The following is a 17,883-nucleotide window of genomic DNA, read 5'->3' as shown; positions in this document are numbered from 1 at the left end:
GAAATCTATTTTTAAATGCATTTTTTAGTAACTGTCTTAAATCGGTTTGCTATATATACTAAAGTGAGAAGCTAGAGGATAGGGCCTCAATAAGTAAAACCTACATAAAATGTGTACTTTAGTTCAAGATCATGTCAAATGTGAAATAACGTTTGTCCACATACTGTATATTTATTATGCAAAGTTAGGAGTCTCAAAAAATGGGACTAGCCAGATATCTCTCCAGGGAAGGAACTAGCTAAGGGGTGGCTCGTGTATGGAGACCACCAAAACCACCATATTAAGTGGTCCTTTCAGTTAATATCCAACCCAAGTACGAGTCTGATTATATGACTAGGAAAATACCAAAGCCAAGTATCCATCCACAGACAGCTGGTTCGTGGAGTGTGGAGCAGGATTCTGGCTAGGTGGAAGCAATGCCTAGTAGAGCCATATGGGAAACAGATCATTCATTTATCACTTTAACCAGCAGCAACAGTGTCATCTTTGGCTGGTCTGTTTGCCTTATATTTATTGTAATAAACACTTGAAGGAGAACTCTGGGTAAATGTGAAAAACCAGGGCAGGCAGGGGGCATAATAGAGAAGTGAAACTTGCCCATCCTCCTCCCCCCACCTTACTGCTCACTTTCAACCTCCATTGTCCTATAGCTCTTAGTTCTGTGAAGTCATGGCGCAGCTCAGAAATGGACACTCATTCAGTTCGTGACTAAGGCCCGTATTACACGGGATGATTATCGATTGTAAAATCGTTAGCTCGTTCGGATTTAAACGATTCATTTTGTGTAATTGTTTTGTGTAAGGGTCCACTTACACAGGAAGATTATTTTACATATTATCTGTCAAAGATTTAAAACGAAAGCCAGGAATGGATTTGAAAAGAGGAAAAATCTCAGGCTTTCCTTTATGACCTGTTCTCTGTTTATAGTCTGTTTCTGGCTTTGGCAGATAATCTATCAGATAATCTTTCTGTGTAAATGGACCTTTATAGCAGACAAGAAATTGTTGATCGTTTGATAGAATCTGGACCGCCGAAAAGTCGCACCATACTACTACTATGATACTACTCTAAGGCAGGACATCTCTACAGTCACTTACTGCGCTGAGTGGGTAGTCGGCCTCCAAATTAATGGCTAACTTTTTAAGTATGTCATGCAGATGAACTGATTTGTTTATTCTATTTAGATCGAGATGATGAAGACGATGACTCAAGCAACAAAGAGAAGCGTGATGACAAGAGGGACAGCAGGTACAGCAAGGAGTGGACAAAGGATAAGGTATGTTTTGCTGACTGGGATAATACAGTGGATATTGTATCTGTGGTATCTTTTTAGTTGCTTTTTTCACTGCTATGAACTAAAGCAACAATAACTTTTCTGTACCACCTGGTAAACTCAAAGGAGTGTGATGCATTGTGGCTGACAATTTGGTGAGGACATGCCATACGGTGTCTGTACCAGATCACCTGAATATTACCCATAAGAAGCGTACAGTGACTAAAATGAATAACTTTTCTATGCTCTTAGTTTTGGGTGTGCCTTGTGCTTACTGCATGTTAAATTGCAATACTGTAGTACATAACCTCTTGGCTACTAAGACCTAATTTTTTTTCTCACAACTAGCTAGAGTGTTAACCATTCAAGTTATTGTGCATATACCTTTTACAACGCGTTTTGCTTGCAGACTCATTGCAGGCGTATTTCATAAGTTTATGAGCAAACTGATTTTCTTTGCTGTCAAATGAAGCGTGCTTACCAGGAGCTTCTCTGTCCTGCAGAGACCTCTAAATTTTCACTGTCCTCCATAACTTGTTGTACACTCACTCAGTTTGTCATCTTTGTGTTCTTTAGGAGAAAGAGAAGAAGCAGATGATCACCGTAAATAAAGATCTTCTCATGGCATTTGTATATTTTGATCAAAGCCATTGTGGCTACTTATTGGAGAAGGATTTAGAAGAAATCATCTACACACTGGGACTGCATCTCTCTAGGGCTCAGGTACCTGATCTTTGTCTGCTATACCGAAAAACATTGGAGGTCTCCAAGTGGCAGGTCACTGAGCTCCTGACACTGCGAACACCCATTATGGGACAGACCACCGTACAAATGAATGATTCTCAAATGTTTTTCCAACAGGTGAAAAAACTCTTTAGTAAAGTATTGCTGAAGGAATCCTGCTACTACCGCAAACTGACCGACACTTGTACAGATGATGGAAGCCACGAGGAGCTTGAGTCTGTCCAGGAGGATATTCTAGGTACTGCTCATGCACCTTCTTTCATTAAATAGATTTATTCTTTCTAGTTTTTTTTTTTTTTTTGTTCTTTCTTTTTACATAGCTCTTACTAGCTAACGCTTATTTGTTATACTTTTTGTCCAGGAAATCGATTGCTCTTGCCATCAAAAACTGCAAGATCTGGAGTGTCTGCAGTGGAAGAGAAAAGTGGCCTTATTGTCTACAAAGGTGCTATGGTTGATATTGGAAGTCTTTTGCAGAAATTGGAGAAGAGTGAAAAGGCTAGAGCAGAGTTAGAACAGAGGCTTCAGACTCTTCAGTCCAAAACAGGTATTAGACGGCTGTAAAAAGGCAAATGGAAAGTTGTGGAGCCATATATTTATAAACTTTTATAATGGAGCCACTGAACGGAAATAGCTCTGAGCCAGGGAGTGAAATGCACTACTATGCGCTTCTCTCGGCCTATTCTGCTGATCAAGGGGGTCTCGGCAGTGAGATAAAAATCTTCTAACATGTCCTGTCAGACGTTTTCCAATATGACAGTGCCCTTAAGTCGCTAGCACTTCCTGTTCTGTATCACTTTTCAGCTGTCATCTTATCACAGAGACAGTTATAAGGAAAGCTATCCACTATATATGAATAACAGGAGCAACACAGCTAATAGTAATGGTCACTCCTCCTCTCCTGCTCTGTTTTGCACAGTGTTCCCTATAGAGATGACAGAGCATAAGTAAGTTTTGGGTTCCTTTGGTCTATGTGGTTGCAGCAAAGCAAATCTTTACATGCTGTTAACAGCAATGCTGTGAAGATGGCTGCTCCCGTAATACCTACGGGAATACCTACCAATATCTAGTTTTGATACTTTCCCTTTTAAATGAAATTCTTAATTCAGATGAACACAGAGCAATATATTATATTATCAATGCTTTGTGTATAGTTTTACATAAAATGGTTGGTAACCTGACACTATTACGTCACCGTATGTTGTGCCAGATAACCATGTCGGCATTGCTTTATCTTTTTGCTATGTCTGCACTTGCGTAAGTGGATTTTTATGTATAGGTGTAATTCAGTTTGATCCCTGCACAATAAGCAGTAAGACCCAGCTATGTCTGTATTAGTAGCAGAGCCTGGTTTGTAAGCATTACAAGCTTCAAAACTGCTTTTTGTAGATAACTTGTTTGTCGTTCTGTAAACCCATTCGTTTTCTTCTTTCTGTGAAAAAAAAAAATCTTTTGTTGCAGAGGAAGATGAAAAGTCAATTTCCCAGCTAGAAGCCTCTAATAAAAGTTTGTCTGGAGAGTTGAAAGATACAAAATGTGATCTCACCTGCTTACGCGAGAGTCTAAAAGCTCTGGAAGAGACAAACTGCCAGTATGAGGACCAATTAAACAAGACCCTGAAAGACCTGTCCGCCACCATGGAGGGGATCCAGAGTGTTCTCAACAAGGTATACAATATGTGCTACTGTATAGCTTTGTTTTAATATAATCTGGTTGTGAATAAACTTATTAAATTAGGGCATATATTATATTTTGTCATTAACTCCACTTCCTGCCAATAGATACACTAATATTGCTGGTTAGATGTAATGTTCAGTTGATGGTGTGGGTGCTGTCTGTAGTACATAGCACAGCTGGGATGAGAGTTATCAGCTATCCCAGTGACCATTGCATCTAGGGCTCCCCCCACCAGCCAAGCGGCAACCTGTCAGGAGTATGGCCTAATACATTTCCTGCCAGTGGTCGCCGCTTCATTTATTTTGTGAAACAAAAATATAAGTGAGCTCAATGAGAAATTAGCCCCCCTTCCCTCTGGGCAACAAACGTTTAAAAAATATTCTGAAAAAAAAAAAAGAGAGAGAGATATGATATGGCTACAGTTGTTACTGCCCCTAGAAAAAGAATTTTACTAATATGATAGTCTTGATGTTTTAATGCCATTTCCTACTGTTAAAAAAAATAAGTATTTAGTTGAAATCACCTTTTGCAGCCTTGGGGATTTTCTTCCATTCTTCTCTGCTAATCCTGTCAAGCTCTGTCAGGTCTCTCCAGAGATTGGCTTCAGGTCAGGGCTCTAGCTGGGGGGTACTTCAACCCATCTTACTTCCTGAGCAGCTCTGCCGCTGGAAGTGTGGTGTCACGATGGCGCTGGAACGCCTTTGTGCCATTACAATTCCAGCGGAAGAGCTGCTCAGAAAGTAAAATGGGCCGGAATAACCCTTTAGGGACATTCACAGAGTTGTCACTGAGCTGCTCGGTGCTATGTTGTCTGGTTGTTCCAAACTTCTTCCATATAGCAATTATGGAGACCACTGTGGTTTTGGGAACATTCATTGTGGCAGGAGAGCTCTACAGTTGGTTATGTCCCCCTTTTTGTTTGGTGTGTGATCTGGATTACATTGTCAGCTATGAGACCTTATATAGACAGGGCTGTGTCTTTCCAAATCATGTCCAATTAGCTGAATTTACCAAAAGTGTATACACATTTTAAAGATGATCAAGAGCAATGCCCCATAAAAATGGTTTGACTACTTTAATAAAATTTCTGTTTTTTTTACTTTGTCATTTTAGGGGTATTGCATGCAGAAAGATAGGGGAAAACTTCTATTTTTAATTAGTCTAGCACAAAGCCACAAAATAAAATGTGTAAAAAGTGAAAGGGTGTGACAACTGAATGCATTGTGTATTGTGGCTTGTAAACTGGAACAACCAGTCAATGCTGCACAGTCTTCAGACTTACTGTCTTTATGCTATATGAAATGCATTGGTAACCACCTTCAGAGTCGTCTTACGTTTGTTGTTGTGTGTCACTTTTTTATAATCTGTAGATGTCGCTGTGTGTTTTAAGGCCTTATTTACATGTCCTGTGAAATTCTCCCTGGCCGTGACTACGTTATGTTAATTGCCCCAAAAACTACGACCTGGCATATACCCGCCATGATTTAGTGACCCAGCCCCGCAAGATGTGGGAAAATGAGATAGCGCAACTTGAGTCCAATTGTTCGGGATTTGAATACTATTGGCTGAGGAAGTTGGATGCAGCCCTAGGGGGTCTTAGAGCCCTAGATGCATCCAACTTCTTCAGCCACTGATATTCTTTCATAGTGTACCCTGTTTTTCATTTAACTACTTTTGGCAGGTACCAATCACTGCACACTGAAAACACCCCACAAGACCTCTTGTTTGGAGATGGCTATTCTTTGGATTGTTCACTGGCCCCCTACTTTCCTTTTTCAACACATCAATTTTAAGATCTGGCTTTTCACTTGTTAACATATATATCTTGCTTCAGGTGACATGGTAGAAAGATAATTGTTGAGCATGTCGGCCATGATGTTATGGCTGATTGGCACGTGGAGCTGTTTTTATGGCACCTGAACACAGCTGCAAGGAACAGCCCCGCTATCACCACACATGTGACCACCTCCAGACTATTATGGATTATTTTCTTCTGTGTATGATCACCATGTTCTACCCCTTTAAATGTTTCTCATATTCACAGAATCCAGCAACCTCTGAAGATCAGAAGGAGAATGGAGCCAGCTTTTGATGTATCGTTCCCTCCAGCCTTGGAGAGAGAAGAATAATGTTAAATATTGTATTACAAATCTGGGGTTTGGAGTGAAGAGAGGTGGGATGTAGTTTTACTTGATATTTAATGGAGATGAGTTGTATATAGTTTTATGAACGTGTGATGAGCCACCTCCTACATTGTTGCCTGCGGTGCACAGGATAAAAGCAAAATATACATATTTTGGAACAGTTTAGGATATGCTAAATGTTAGCAAAATAACACAATAGACTGTGTAATAAAATTGATCCTCTATATATTTTTCCTTTTGTTAACCCTTCCACTTTTTATGTACATATTAAAAAGAATCTAAGATTGGGGAAAGAGTGCAGTTAATTTTTATTTGGTCTTTTAATGTCTGTGTAAAGGTTGAAAATTCCCCTGCAAGCAATAACCAGGTATGTAAAGAATCGCTCGGACAAATGGTTTCTTCTGTATGCAGAAAGCAGTGTCCGTAAAGGCCAGTAAAATGCCACTTAAAAAACAAAACCAAGGTATGACTTCTCACTCTGCACATACATGCAGACTATAAACTCCATAAACTCTATCACCATGTGTCATTTTAAGGTGTTTGCTTATGAGGATAACCTATCTTTATCTTTGCAGAAACCACATTCATGTACATTAACCCCATACAATGAGTCCATGCAAAGACCTCATCTCCTATCCATAGAAAGACTTGCAGACCAGTAATGGTCTGACTTCTGAGAGCTCCACCCTCAGGATAATTCAGAAGTCCTATAGAGAATCCATGGAGTGCTGACCATACAGTTGTGCTGCCGCTTCATTCAGAGGGCAGTTCTCCATTCTCGGGATCAGTGGGAGTCTAAGGGTGGTATTCCACGGACCGATGGGGCCCGATAAACGAGCGCTGATCTAGCATATCGGCGCTCGTTTACTGGGCCTATTCCTCGGCCCTGATTATCGTTAAACAAGGGCTGCAAGGACATAGTTACCGATGTCCTTGCAGCTCTTGCTTAACTAGTATACATACCTATTCATGGTGCAGGGCTCCTCTTCTCCTGCTTCTTCCCGGGTCCCGCACGCTCCTCCAGCTTCAAAGTGGCCTGTGTCAGCTGACAAGCCGCTCAGCCAATCACTGTCCGGGACCGCCGCGGCCTGTGATTGGCTGAGCGGCCTGTCAGCTGACACAGGTCGCCCTGACGCTGGAGGAGCACGCGCGTCGGGAAGAAGCAGGGGAAGAGGAGCTCTGCACCATGAATAGGTAATGTATATCGTCAGTCGCCGGCCGCGCACCCCTATACCACGTAACGGTGTTCTGTCTGCGCCCGACAAATATGGGTCTGGACCTATATCAACGATCAGCCAATGACAGCGATTATTGCTCCGTGGAATAGGGCCCTAAGTTTGTACCCCAATGATCTGCTACTTATCTTTTTTAATAGTGTGAATACAACATTAAATGGAAACTGTCAGCACCCAGGCCCTACCCCGAGGTGCTGACAGTAATTTGCAGTCCCCGAGTGAGCATGGTACCTTTTTGGTAATTTGTTCATGCAGTGGATTATGCACAATCTCAGGTCTCTTATTGTGATGAAGAGTCAAACAGGAGTAGTGGCTCAGCATTTGTGCTGCACTCTAGCACACCTCACCACTTCTTCTTCCTCCACCCCTCTTCTTCATGAATAATCAATGCTGCCTGGCCTGCTGCTCACCCAGCTTTAGCCAGTGTCTCTGACAGCAGATCAGTCCTCTGTAGGCAGTTTGTCTGAAAGAAACATTCAGATATAGATGAAATGTATTGGAGCTTTGGAGCTATTGGAGCTTTGGGCTAGGGGTAACTCGCCTGTCTAGAGACATCCAGGTGTTCTTTCTTTGGTTCAAATGCCCTGATGGAAATGAAATATAGGTCTTTATTGTTTTTCTTATTATTGTATCATTTTTTTGAAAGTGCAAAGAATTTTTTTTTTTGTATTTTTCCCATCATTGTATTAAAAAGCTAAACTAATTTGGACCTGACTGGGAATTCATTGCACTTTTAAAATGATACAATAATAAAACTATTTCACTTTCATAAGGGGATGCAAACTAATGAAAAACCTGTCAGTGGTCTCTAGACGGTGATTTACCCCTATCTGATTGCAGATCAGTCCTCTGTTGGTGGAGACACAGACAGCATGAGCAAGCAAGAGGCCGGGCAGCATTGATTATTCATGAAGAAGAGGGAGGACGGAGGAGTGGTGAGGCACCACTCCTCTTTGACTTTTCATTACAGTAGAAGGTGCGAGATTGCTCACAAGGGGACTGCCAACTACAGCACACTGTCAGCACCTCAGGTGGGGCTGGCAGATTCCCTCTAAACTTACCAGGCAAGATTTAAAGGGGTATTCGGAAAACATTCTTCCTAACTTGGCACAGATAAATAAAAAACAAACAAACAAACCCTATACTCAAACACCTTGCTATCTCAGTGTTGATCACCTGCTGTACTACAGTTTTTGGGGGGGGTTTTAGCCTGTGTCACGCAAAGACCTTCCCACTCAGCCACAAAGAAGTGCAGTTGCTATAGCTGGAGATGAAGGTGAGGGAATGAACGAGTGTAAGTATAAGGTGTTTTTTTGTTAGAAATTTTTATCTGGAGTGCCCTTTAAATACTACATCTGTAAAGTCTGGAGGGAAAGACACAAAGGAAACCCTTAAAGGGTTATCTAGGATTAGAAGGCACAGCTACTTTCTGGCAAAAACAGCACCACCCCTGTCCTCAATGGTATTACAATTCAGCCCCATTAAGGGCCCTATTACACGGGACAATTATCATGTGAAAAATCGTTATTTGAATTTAAACAATAACCACAATATCCATTCTGTGCGTATGCAGGCAATGATCGAAAAATCCTTTTGTGTCGTTTATTGCATCTTTTGAGCTGACCCTAAAATCCTTGTTAATTGTTCACCTAATATTTATTCTCTAATGTTCTGTGTATGTACACATAGTTTACTCCTTCTGATCCCAGCAAAAGGAACACTTGTAACTAACATCTAGCATTTTCTGTGTTTTGGTGAACGACTTCATTTGTGAATAAAAAATTACTTGGTCTAATAGGACCCTCACTTCAGTGGAACTAAACTGCAAAACCCAAAGCCAACTGAGGAATAGAGTGGTACTGGTTCTGAGAAAAAAATGATCATGTGTTTCTAAGCCTGCATAACCCCTTTAAATGTCTTAAGGGTACAAACACAAAAACCATATATGCAGCAGTGTGTTCAGTTATTTAGATCTAATCTGCTGCGTATCGCAGCAGTAAATACGCTGCGTATACGGTGTGTGTGTGTTTGTACCCTAAAGGAGATTTGCTATACACAGATTTATAAACATGCCGACTGCCCGCAGCCACCACTAGGGGGCGCTTAATATCTAGAAGAAAATAATTAGCACCTAATTTTGGGACAAAGAAATAAGTATTTTGTGTTCCTTTAATCTTTCAGTCACTGTTGCCGCAGTAACAATACAGATTGTTACAGATGGTATTACAAAAAATATACAGATTTACATACAATTTACATGAAGTTCAAACTGGAAACCTAAGAATTCAGTCTGAATTTATATCACATTATTAAAAATATAAATAGAGAATTTTCATGTTTAAAGTCATTGATCTTTGGAATCACCAGATGGAAGCTGAATGACATTTCTTATAGTTAAAAAAAAAAAAATTGTTAGAAAGTGGCAGTAGCTTTTGGATTTTGTCATCGACCACTATGAAATCAGGATAAAGGCACTTTGGAGTATAACTAGAGAGGAGCAAACTACAATAAGTCTGGGTTTGTGAAACCCAGAATGCTCTGTGTTTTGGCTCCCGGTAGCTGGAGAAGATTGATGCAGCCCTAGCTTCTCCAGGCAGTGGGACTGAAATGGCGAGTCTTTGGGTTCATGCAAACATTAACTTACTGTTTGTTCATTTCTTTAAAAAAAATAAATCACCTATGGTTCTGCCCACAGCAATATAGTCAAGGAAATGCTGCTCTCAGACAGCTGTAATACAGTCTCTTTTTAGCTTATGTACTGCATGGGTGTCAGAGTTTTGTGACTATAATAGAACACTAAAATAAACCAAATAATGTTGCTCCCTTTTTTTTTTTTTTTTTTTTTTAACAAACAAACCTTCCAGCAGCAGATTCACTGTATAAAGGCACAACTGGGAGGTATCTTCCAGAGGATCTAACATTTAGACCATCTCTTATCATTTAAGTTTTGTTCACGTCTTTGTTGTCTCCACAATAGCTTGTAGAGCCCTCTTGTCAAAATGATGGACAAAGCAGAGCTCTGCTAACCCTACAGTAAGTTCAGTTGTCTAAAAAAAAAAAAAAAAAAAATCACAACACTGATGTAAACAGAACCTCATTTAGAAGACATTTAGCAGTTAGCAGAAGCAGGTTAGCTACACATCCCTGGCCTCAGTTGTGTGCACTGCCCCCAGCAGCCATTATTAGTTTTGCAGTAGATTAAAGGATATAACATAGGTAGTTTTTATAGGCGTCATGAAAAAATACTTCAGAAACTGAGTCGCTTGTTACCATACATATAAACCTCTCTGGATGCAGTCCTTTTTGTCCACAACTGACTGTTAGGAAGATGAAAACTACAAGCAGTAATAGTTGTGTATCTAATCTATACATTCATAGCAGGGGTCAATTGCATTAGGGAGCTAGACGTTAGCAGTCCTTCATTCTTGTTCCCAACACTGACTTCCAGGTTCTGCAGAAATGTCCTTTTCTTTAGTTTCTCAAAAATTACTGAATTATTGGATGCCAGACTTATGCGAGTTCTAAGAGAGGGGGAAAAGAAAAAAGACAAATGTAAGAAGATACAGATTTCACATTTCTTCCCCCCAGAAAATATCTACTCATAACCACTTATCAGATTTATCCCTGTGTTATAATTCAGTTGTAGGGTGAACAGCATAAAAACAAATACATAACATATTAGAGATGAGCAAATTTACAGTAACAACAAAGAAAAGCACTTTGTTATCTCTGCAATCTGCTGCTCCATGTCACTCCTTCCTCGGTGCTGGGAAAAGCTGGATCTAGTACTGGGAGAAGTACTAGAAGAAGAACAAATAGGGGCTCTAGCCTATCATAGTCCTGGTGCACATCCTGAAATCAGTGAACCGCAGAAAAATAAAGAGGGGAGTGCAAATCAAGCACATGAGTCCATCTTATTCAGTGAAGGGAAAAGTGCTTAGCCAAGCACTTCTTCCTCTTTATTCTAGTGACTGGTAGGGGTCTCAGCATCCACTGCCTGAACTGAACGTTTGCTGATTTTTTTTAATTATTAATCAGTGACGTTTTAATGATACTATAAGCAGGGCTGTGGAGTCGGTAAGTCGCAGCTCCGTCTCCGACTCCTGAATTTTATCGAGACCGACTCCGACACACAATCTTCTCCCAGAGAGAAAACACCACACTGAAGACAGAAGTTACTGCTACACTACTTATGTCCTCTCCTCCTCCTCTATATTACACAGGATATCTTCATATTACACTGCTGCTCATATACAGTCATCCAGCATCCAGGAAGAGAACAGCACAGATCTCCCCCTACACAATGGACTCTTCCAGCTCAGAAAAACTGCCAAATAGTGACCAACAACTTTTCCATGACCACCCTTATGTAATAGGGCCAGTGTCCTATTACTGATATATTGCCCAACCACCCTTATGTAATAGGGCCAGTGTCCTATTACTGATATATTGCCCGACCACCCTTATGTAATAGGGCCAGTGTCCTATTACTGATATATTGCCCGACCACCCTTATGTAATAGGGCCAGTGTCCTATTACTGATATATTGCCCGACCACCCTTATGTAATAGGGCCAGTGTCCTATTAGAATGTTGCTCCAGCCAAAACTAGCTCCAACTCCGACTCCACGACTCCACAGCCCTTACTATAAGAAATAAATTACAACAGAGAAACAGGTTCTGATCTTACCTTGGAGATTCAATTCCACTGTCTCCTGTGGTGCTATGGTTTTCATTTTGGTTAGCTTCCAATGGACTAGTCTTTGTGTTGAATAACTTCAAGGTGTGCTCATAACAAGTCCTTCCATCTCCTGATGGTTGCCCTGAGTTCTTCACATGTTTCTCATCACTTCCTTTAATGGATGTCTGGACAGTCTCCGCCACAGAGTTACAGTCACTAGAATTACAGTAATCGAATATACTTCCTTCACAAAGCTCAGGCTGAATACATTCGGCAGTATCGACATCTACTTCTTGATGGTGGAGAACGTACTGAGACAATGGCTGACAAGAACTTCCCTTTACGTGTACAGCCGACCTAGTATAACTCTGAGAGCTGTCAGAAGAGATGACTGAAGATGTATACTCTTTTTGACAATGGCTGGATGAAGAAAACTGCTGATGTATTGCAGGCCTGTTTGGGTCCCAGTGATTTGGAGAGGTTTCTAATGCAGCGTGGTTCTCTTTGTGTAGATCATACAGATTGTGCATATCCAGGTTCCTATTTTGCATGCATATTTCAAGGTTTTGACACATTGCAATATGTTCATCAGTATCTCCTTCAAAGTAGAAGGAGCTGGAGGCATCATCGTTGTCCTCCTTCTTATAAAATATCTGATCACCTTCTTCAACAAGCTCGTTGTTTGGCGGAGAACTGGAAAATGCTGTGTACTTTGGTACATCTTTACTGTTCGTTTCACTTGCTGAATAACTACCATGGGATTCAGACTCATTTTTCTCTAAAGCACCAACATTGGATCTACCAAAACTTTTTGAGGAGCCGATACTTCTACAAAGACTTGTTTGCGCGTGTTGTAATGATTCATTGACTGACGCCATCTTGTTACAATACGACACAGCAGAGTAAGGATTCCCTACTTCATGTTCCCAAGTCCTTTCTAACTGTACCAATACCTTTGTTTGACCATCATTGAAAAGAGGACTTCTTTCTCCATCTGGTAATCCTAGTGGAGAGCCGTGTTCTTTAATGTGCTTGAACTTATCATCTATCCGCAGAGTACTGCACTGAGGGTAACTAGGAGGGTATTCTCTTAAATCATCTTTTTCATTTATCGGCACTATCTGATCATGGAACAAATCCTCACAATATTTCTCCTCAAGTCTTTCAGCTTTAAGATGTCTTGTTCCAGCTTCCACATTTAAGCCGGAGCAGTCCAGTGACTTTGGCCGGGGCATATTTTTTCTGTCCTTCCCAGGTCTGCATTTCTTAACCTCTTTTATAGGTTTGCATCCACTGATATTAATGTTATCTCTGTAAGAGATACCCTCAAATGGATTACAGATTTGCTTCTTGTACATAACTTCCGGCTGGTTGCTATATTCATTACCCGCGGTGAATACATCTGGAACCCTTATATCATCCATTATGGCAGGTGGCTGCTGTGACTTCTTTGCCGCATCTACTTCTACCTCTCTGGTCACCCTTGGGGCACACATGTCTTTCTTATTTTTTTCTTTGTTTGACTGTACTTTTTTATGGTACTTTGATATTCTATTGTTTTTCTTCTTGTTACTTCCTCTAAGATTGTAGGCATTTTTGTTTTTTAATATTTCCGTTGAGGTCCCTTTACTGAAATACTTTTTCTGTTCTTCAGCTTTCTGCATCATCATTGTATGTTTCATCAAGTTGTCCACAGTCAGAACAGGGTTAATGCGTTTAATAATCTCATGTTCTAGGTCACGGGGGATATTGTCTATATTGTCTTCATCCCGGACGGGCCATTCCTCAGGTGGAAACTGAGCTGTAAAGCTGACAAACTCCTTTTTGGATTTTTCTTTCTTGGCAACACTGCGCCAAAAGAGACTGATTCCAAATTTCTTATTGCACTTTTCTTTCTCTTTTCGTGAATGTTGTGGTTTACTTTTACTACACGTGTGCTGGTCCCGGGATGTAGATGTTGCCTGGTTTTGGACAGAGGGCTTTGAATCTTTGACAGTCTTATGTTCCTTTCCATTACCCTCATTGATGGACTGCTGTCCCAATATATTATGGGTGGAATTTTCAGAGAAGCAACTGCAGGACCTACAGTGTGATACTGAAGGAACATTCGCTTTGGTTAGGTCCGCACAGCTCTCCATGCTCACAAGATAAGTGATGGCTGGCGGAGAGGTGGAAATGTCCTCAGCTGCCCCACACTTACTGTGCGACACGGGTTTCCGAGTAATAAAGTAAGTCTGAGGGGTCACTATAAAGTAGCCTTCTCCAGTGTGGTATATTTTCCTTTCTTTGATAAGCTTTCCAAGTGTAGAATACAGAATCTCCTGGGATGGTGTAGCTATACCTGTAAAAGCAAATATTCAGTTATACCACTATGCATAACAGATATATAACCATCATTAAATACAATTTAGTAGTTTACATATACATACAAGCTAAAAAAAAGGTTAAGCAACATTATCCTAATTCCAAATTAATGTGTTAAAAAAACAAAAACAGACTAGACACAGACTGGCTTCAGCCCTAGCAGTCCTGCTTGTTCAGTGTCTCTATAGCATCTGCTCTGTACTTATGCATTCTTTGTAAAGTATTTTTTACATAAGCAATGTGCAGTCCCCCTGTATTATATGAGCTATGTGACATTGTTAGGAATAAGTCTATCAACAAGTGGTCAGCTGTCTTACAAAAATATCACCACATTGTTGACCTATGACATGGGATGCAACTAAGGATCAGCACTACACGATGCAATGTATTATAAAGTTTGTAACAGATTCCTTTATTTACAAAGACATATACAGACAAGGTGTGGGCACATGGCAGCAAGGTGTGACAGGCTGTTTTGCGCTTCAGAGCACTTCTACGGGCCCATATCACTTCTGGATCTGTAGAAGCGCTTTGTAGCGCGAAACAGCCTGTCACTTCCACCTTGCTGGCGTCTGCCCGCACATTGTCCACACCTTGTCTATATATGTCTTTATGAATAAAGGAATTCATTACCAACTAAGTAGAGAGTGCAGCTACTTTTCCTTCATTATTGAGAGTTTGGACTTTTGTCTCTTCTAGCTGGCACCACCTTACATGGCTCGTTTTAGACGCACATATAGTAAGCGCCACACCACCACAGTGCCGGTCTACATTCTGATTTAATTCGTATTTATAAAGTTACTCAGCTATTATTACAATCTGCATAATTCTCTTCTGGCCACTTCACACACAATTTTTGGTGAGAAGTCTGAGGCTCAGAAATGTTTTCATTTTTAGGTTTACAATGTCCTTTAGCCATTACGGTCTTCACAATAAAGGTCCAGTGTATATAAGAGACATCCCACCACAAATGTATGTAAATGTAATGAAGACACTACTTTGGTTGCTGGTCTCAAGTACATTGCCATGGATATAGATTACACATATGCTAAATACAGACGGCAAATGGTCAGCACCTGGGTAATGTTTTATCAGCTGCTCCATTAAGGATTCCTGTGTCACTAGAATCTGGGCTGCATTCATATCAGATATGGCACAGCACAATACTTCTGCCAGGGGAATGAACTGAGACTGAGATACAGGAACCATCTGCATGGGACACACGTCACCTGCAAAGATATAAAACACAGAAAGAGACTGTGATAAAAATGTGCAAAGATAACATAATAAACCAAGCTAGAAATATTAAACACTCAGATATAGTTCATGATATTGCTCAGATATGCTGATATTTTAGGGTCAACGTTAACACGCTGGAATCATTCTATATTATAACATCCAAATTGGAGACATTAAAGGGCACACCACAGGGTTGGGGAAAGGGGCTCACAAGCCACCTGGTTATTTTTTGTGTAGATATAGAAGACTTACAAATAACCCTACAGTCTCAACCTTATCTATAGTTCAGCTTCTCTACACACAGCAAATTTCCTGTCCATAATCCTATTAAAGCTTTATCCTAGAAAAAAGTTCTTTCGACATAAACTTACTGTTACATATGCTATCTGACTGTTATGGCGTTCTTTTTAGATATAAAAAGGTTTACCTTGTCGTTTAAACTGCACTCCCTGGTCCCAGGACTGATGGTACCCCCACAATCAGCTATTAGATAAAGCCTCGACTCCAGCATTCACTTCAATGGGAGGTGTGCTGCAGCAGTAACTGGCACAAGCATTTCACAATGAATGGAGCCAACTGCTTACCACCCCACTCATTGTGCATATTCTGGAGCTGCTTATTTGCCAAACAGCAGATCGTAGGGGGTGTTTTGGACCCTCCACCATTCAGACATTAATGGCCTATCCTGACAAGTGGCTTTCAATATAAAATGTCCAGGATACCCCTTTAATTTATATATAAAAACACCCAATATTTGTGCTACCACACTACCCTCCATCAAATGTACCATTACTCACAATTAAGAAGAATGAATTATTAGCAATTCTCAAATATTTTTCCGAATGACCCTTTGTAAAGGCTCTTCGCAGACTGTTTTACCATAGTCTGTGTCCCATTCAGGACTTACCTATAGATTGCAAACAATGGCAACCTGAGAATATATGGTCGGCCACTGCCCTTCTTGGCCCAGAGACTAGACCCTTCCATTCATGCGATAGTGAGGTCCAATGGATGGATCAGCCTTCCAGAGCATATGCAGGTGATATCCCATATAGCAAGCCTATAAGCCTTATACCATGTTGTATGTGAGGGCAGAGCAGGCTACAGCTCCTAATGCAGTAATCGTGAAGGAGCCACATGTTAGAGGAGACTGTTAAATTACGCTTGACCTTTGTTTTACAGCCCGCTATTGTCAACCTCAACAAAGCCTGTTTATAGAGAGCTTTCCAAGAGCCTTTTATCCTGACGAGTTGCTAAGCTACCACTTTCAGGTGTATAAATCAGGGAAATGTCTTTGTATGGAGTAAAGAAAGACAAACTTCAGATCCCTTCCCTCCTGTGTGAAACTTAATACCCGCCGCCGAGAGCCAGAAATGTCCTAAAAAAGGCACTTAACGTAGGTGAAAGGGTAACCTGTTAGTCATAACAAATTCATTGGGCTGCAGCTAACTTCAGAATCCATCAATTCCTATCTCTCTCAGCGTCTAGGTACTGACAAGAACATAGTGAGGAACTAGGACCTAACCTGCCATATGCTTTTCATTATGTAAACAACAAAAAAAAAAAAACCTCAATTGTCCCGAGGCACTCTAGTCAAGTTAATGGGCAGGAAATAAAAATAATTATGGTATAAATAGCAATAATGAATTTCCTGAAGGACAATGGTGGTCAGGAAAATAGGTTGTAAGTTCTGGGGTGAAAAGAAAGTGTTACAAAAGGTATATGTGCATTTATAGCACTTGGTGGTTACATATCTACCAAGATGCCATAGCATTCAAAGCATTAAGATACAGACTTCACAAGACTGAAGGTTCCCTCTGTTGTCTGCACAAGACTTTAGCAGCAAATCCTTTAAGCCATGTAAGGGGCAAGGTAGTGCCCAATGGATCCAACTTGTTTTTTTTTACACATCCAAAGGTCCTGTGCACACATCGGAAAAAAGGCGAAAATTCCAGTTGCGGACTCCGTTTGAAATTCCACATGCCTCACTGCCTCAATGTTACGCATAGGACACCTCCACATGACATACTTAACATTCAAACAAAACGGTGCTGTTCATAAAGGGGGAAAGAGGGTTCAAAAACAAAACACATTGGGCCAACAGCCCATAAGGGCCCCCTCTTTTTTCAAAAATACTGAATAATGAATAAAACTTCACTTTTATAAATTAATTAATTAATTAATTAATTAAAAGTACAGATGAATATTTAAAAACACAACCAACACCCTATTAGATGGACTCACAATTTAACCCCATGTGGGATAAGCCATCAGAACACCCTAGCTTCCAAATAATAAAGATAGTATGATGGTACCCAATGCTGATGAACAAATGGTGAGCTGACCTATATAGCACCCAATATTGTGAACAATGCTGCAATCTGAGGTATATAAGTCATATAGAATGTAAGAATAAATAGTACATTATACAGAATAAGATGATACTAAGCATCACCTCTCTGATAAGTTACATATGACAGTTACGTATGCCAGACTGCCCTTCCAATAGCAATGGAAATAAATGAT

General features: G+C 40.5%; 2 protein-coding genes across 5 annotated transcripts in view; one reads left to right on the top strand and one right to left on the bottom strand.

The window, feature by feature from the left end:
* Positions 1–6,131, top strand: part of CCAR1 (cell division cycle and apoptosis regulator 1) — a 47,391-nt gene extending 41,260 nt beyond the window's left edge. For all 3 annotated transcript variants that reach the window (XM_069980437.1, XM_069980435.1, XM_069980436.1), the window contains exons 20-25: positions 1,185–1,276; positions 1,850–1,996; positions 2,135–2,255; positions 2,379–2,564; positions 3,479–3,684; positions 5,739–6,131. In XM_069980437.1, the coding sequence (XP_069836538.1) occupies positions 1,185–1,276; positions 1,850–1,996; positions 2,135–2,255; positions 2,379–2,564; positions 3,479–3,684; positions 5,739–5,786 (800 nt within the window). In that variant the 3' untranslated portion in view covers positions 5,787–6,131. The remainder of the gene's footprint in view (positions 1–1,184; positions 1,277–1,849; positions 1,997–2,134; positions 2,256–2,378; positions 2,565–3,478; positions 3,685–5,738) is intronic.
* Positions 6,132–9,909: 3,778 nt separating this feature from the next.
* STOX1 (storkhead box 1) overlaps positions 9,910–17,883 on the bottom strand; it is a 36,188-nt gene continuing 28,214 nt past the window's right edge. For both annotated transcript variants that reach the window (XM_069979116.1, XM_069979115.1), the window contains exons 2-4: positions 15,195–15,347; positions 11,764–14,095; positions 9,910–10,594 (exon numbers count right to left, since the gene is read on the bottom strand). In XM_069979116.1, the coding sequence (XP_069835217.1) occupies positions 10,438–10,594; positions 11,764–14,095; positions 15,195–15,333 (2,628 nt within the window). In that variant the 5' untranslated portion in view covers positions 15,334–15,347 and the 3' untranslated portion in view covers positions 9,910–10,437. The remainder of the gene's footprint in view (positions 10,595–11,763; positions 14,096–15,194; positions 15,348–17,883) is intronic.

The sequence above is a fragment of the Dendropsophus ebraccatus genome, chromosome 8, assembly GCF_027789765.1.
Source record: "Dendropsophus ebraccatus isolate aDenEbr1 chromosome 8, aDenEbr1.pat, whole genome shotgun sequence".
NCBI lineage: Eukaryota > Metazoa > Chordata > Amphibia > Anura > Hylidae > Dendropsophus > Dendropsophus ebraccatus.
Note: the sequence above shows the minus strand (reverse complement) of the source record. Positions and strands in the feature narration are given on the sequence as shown.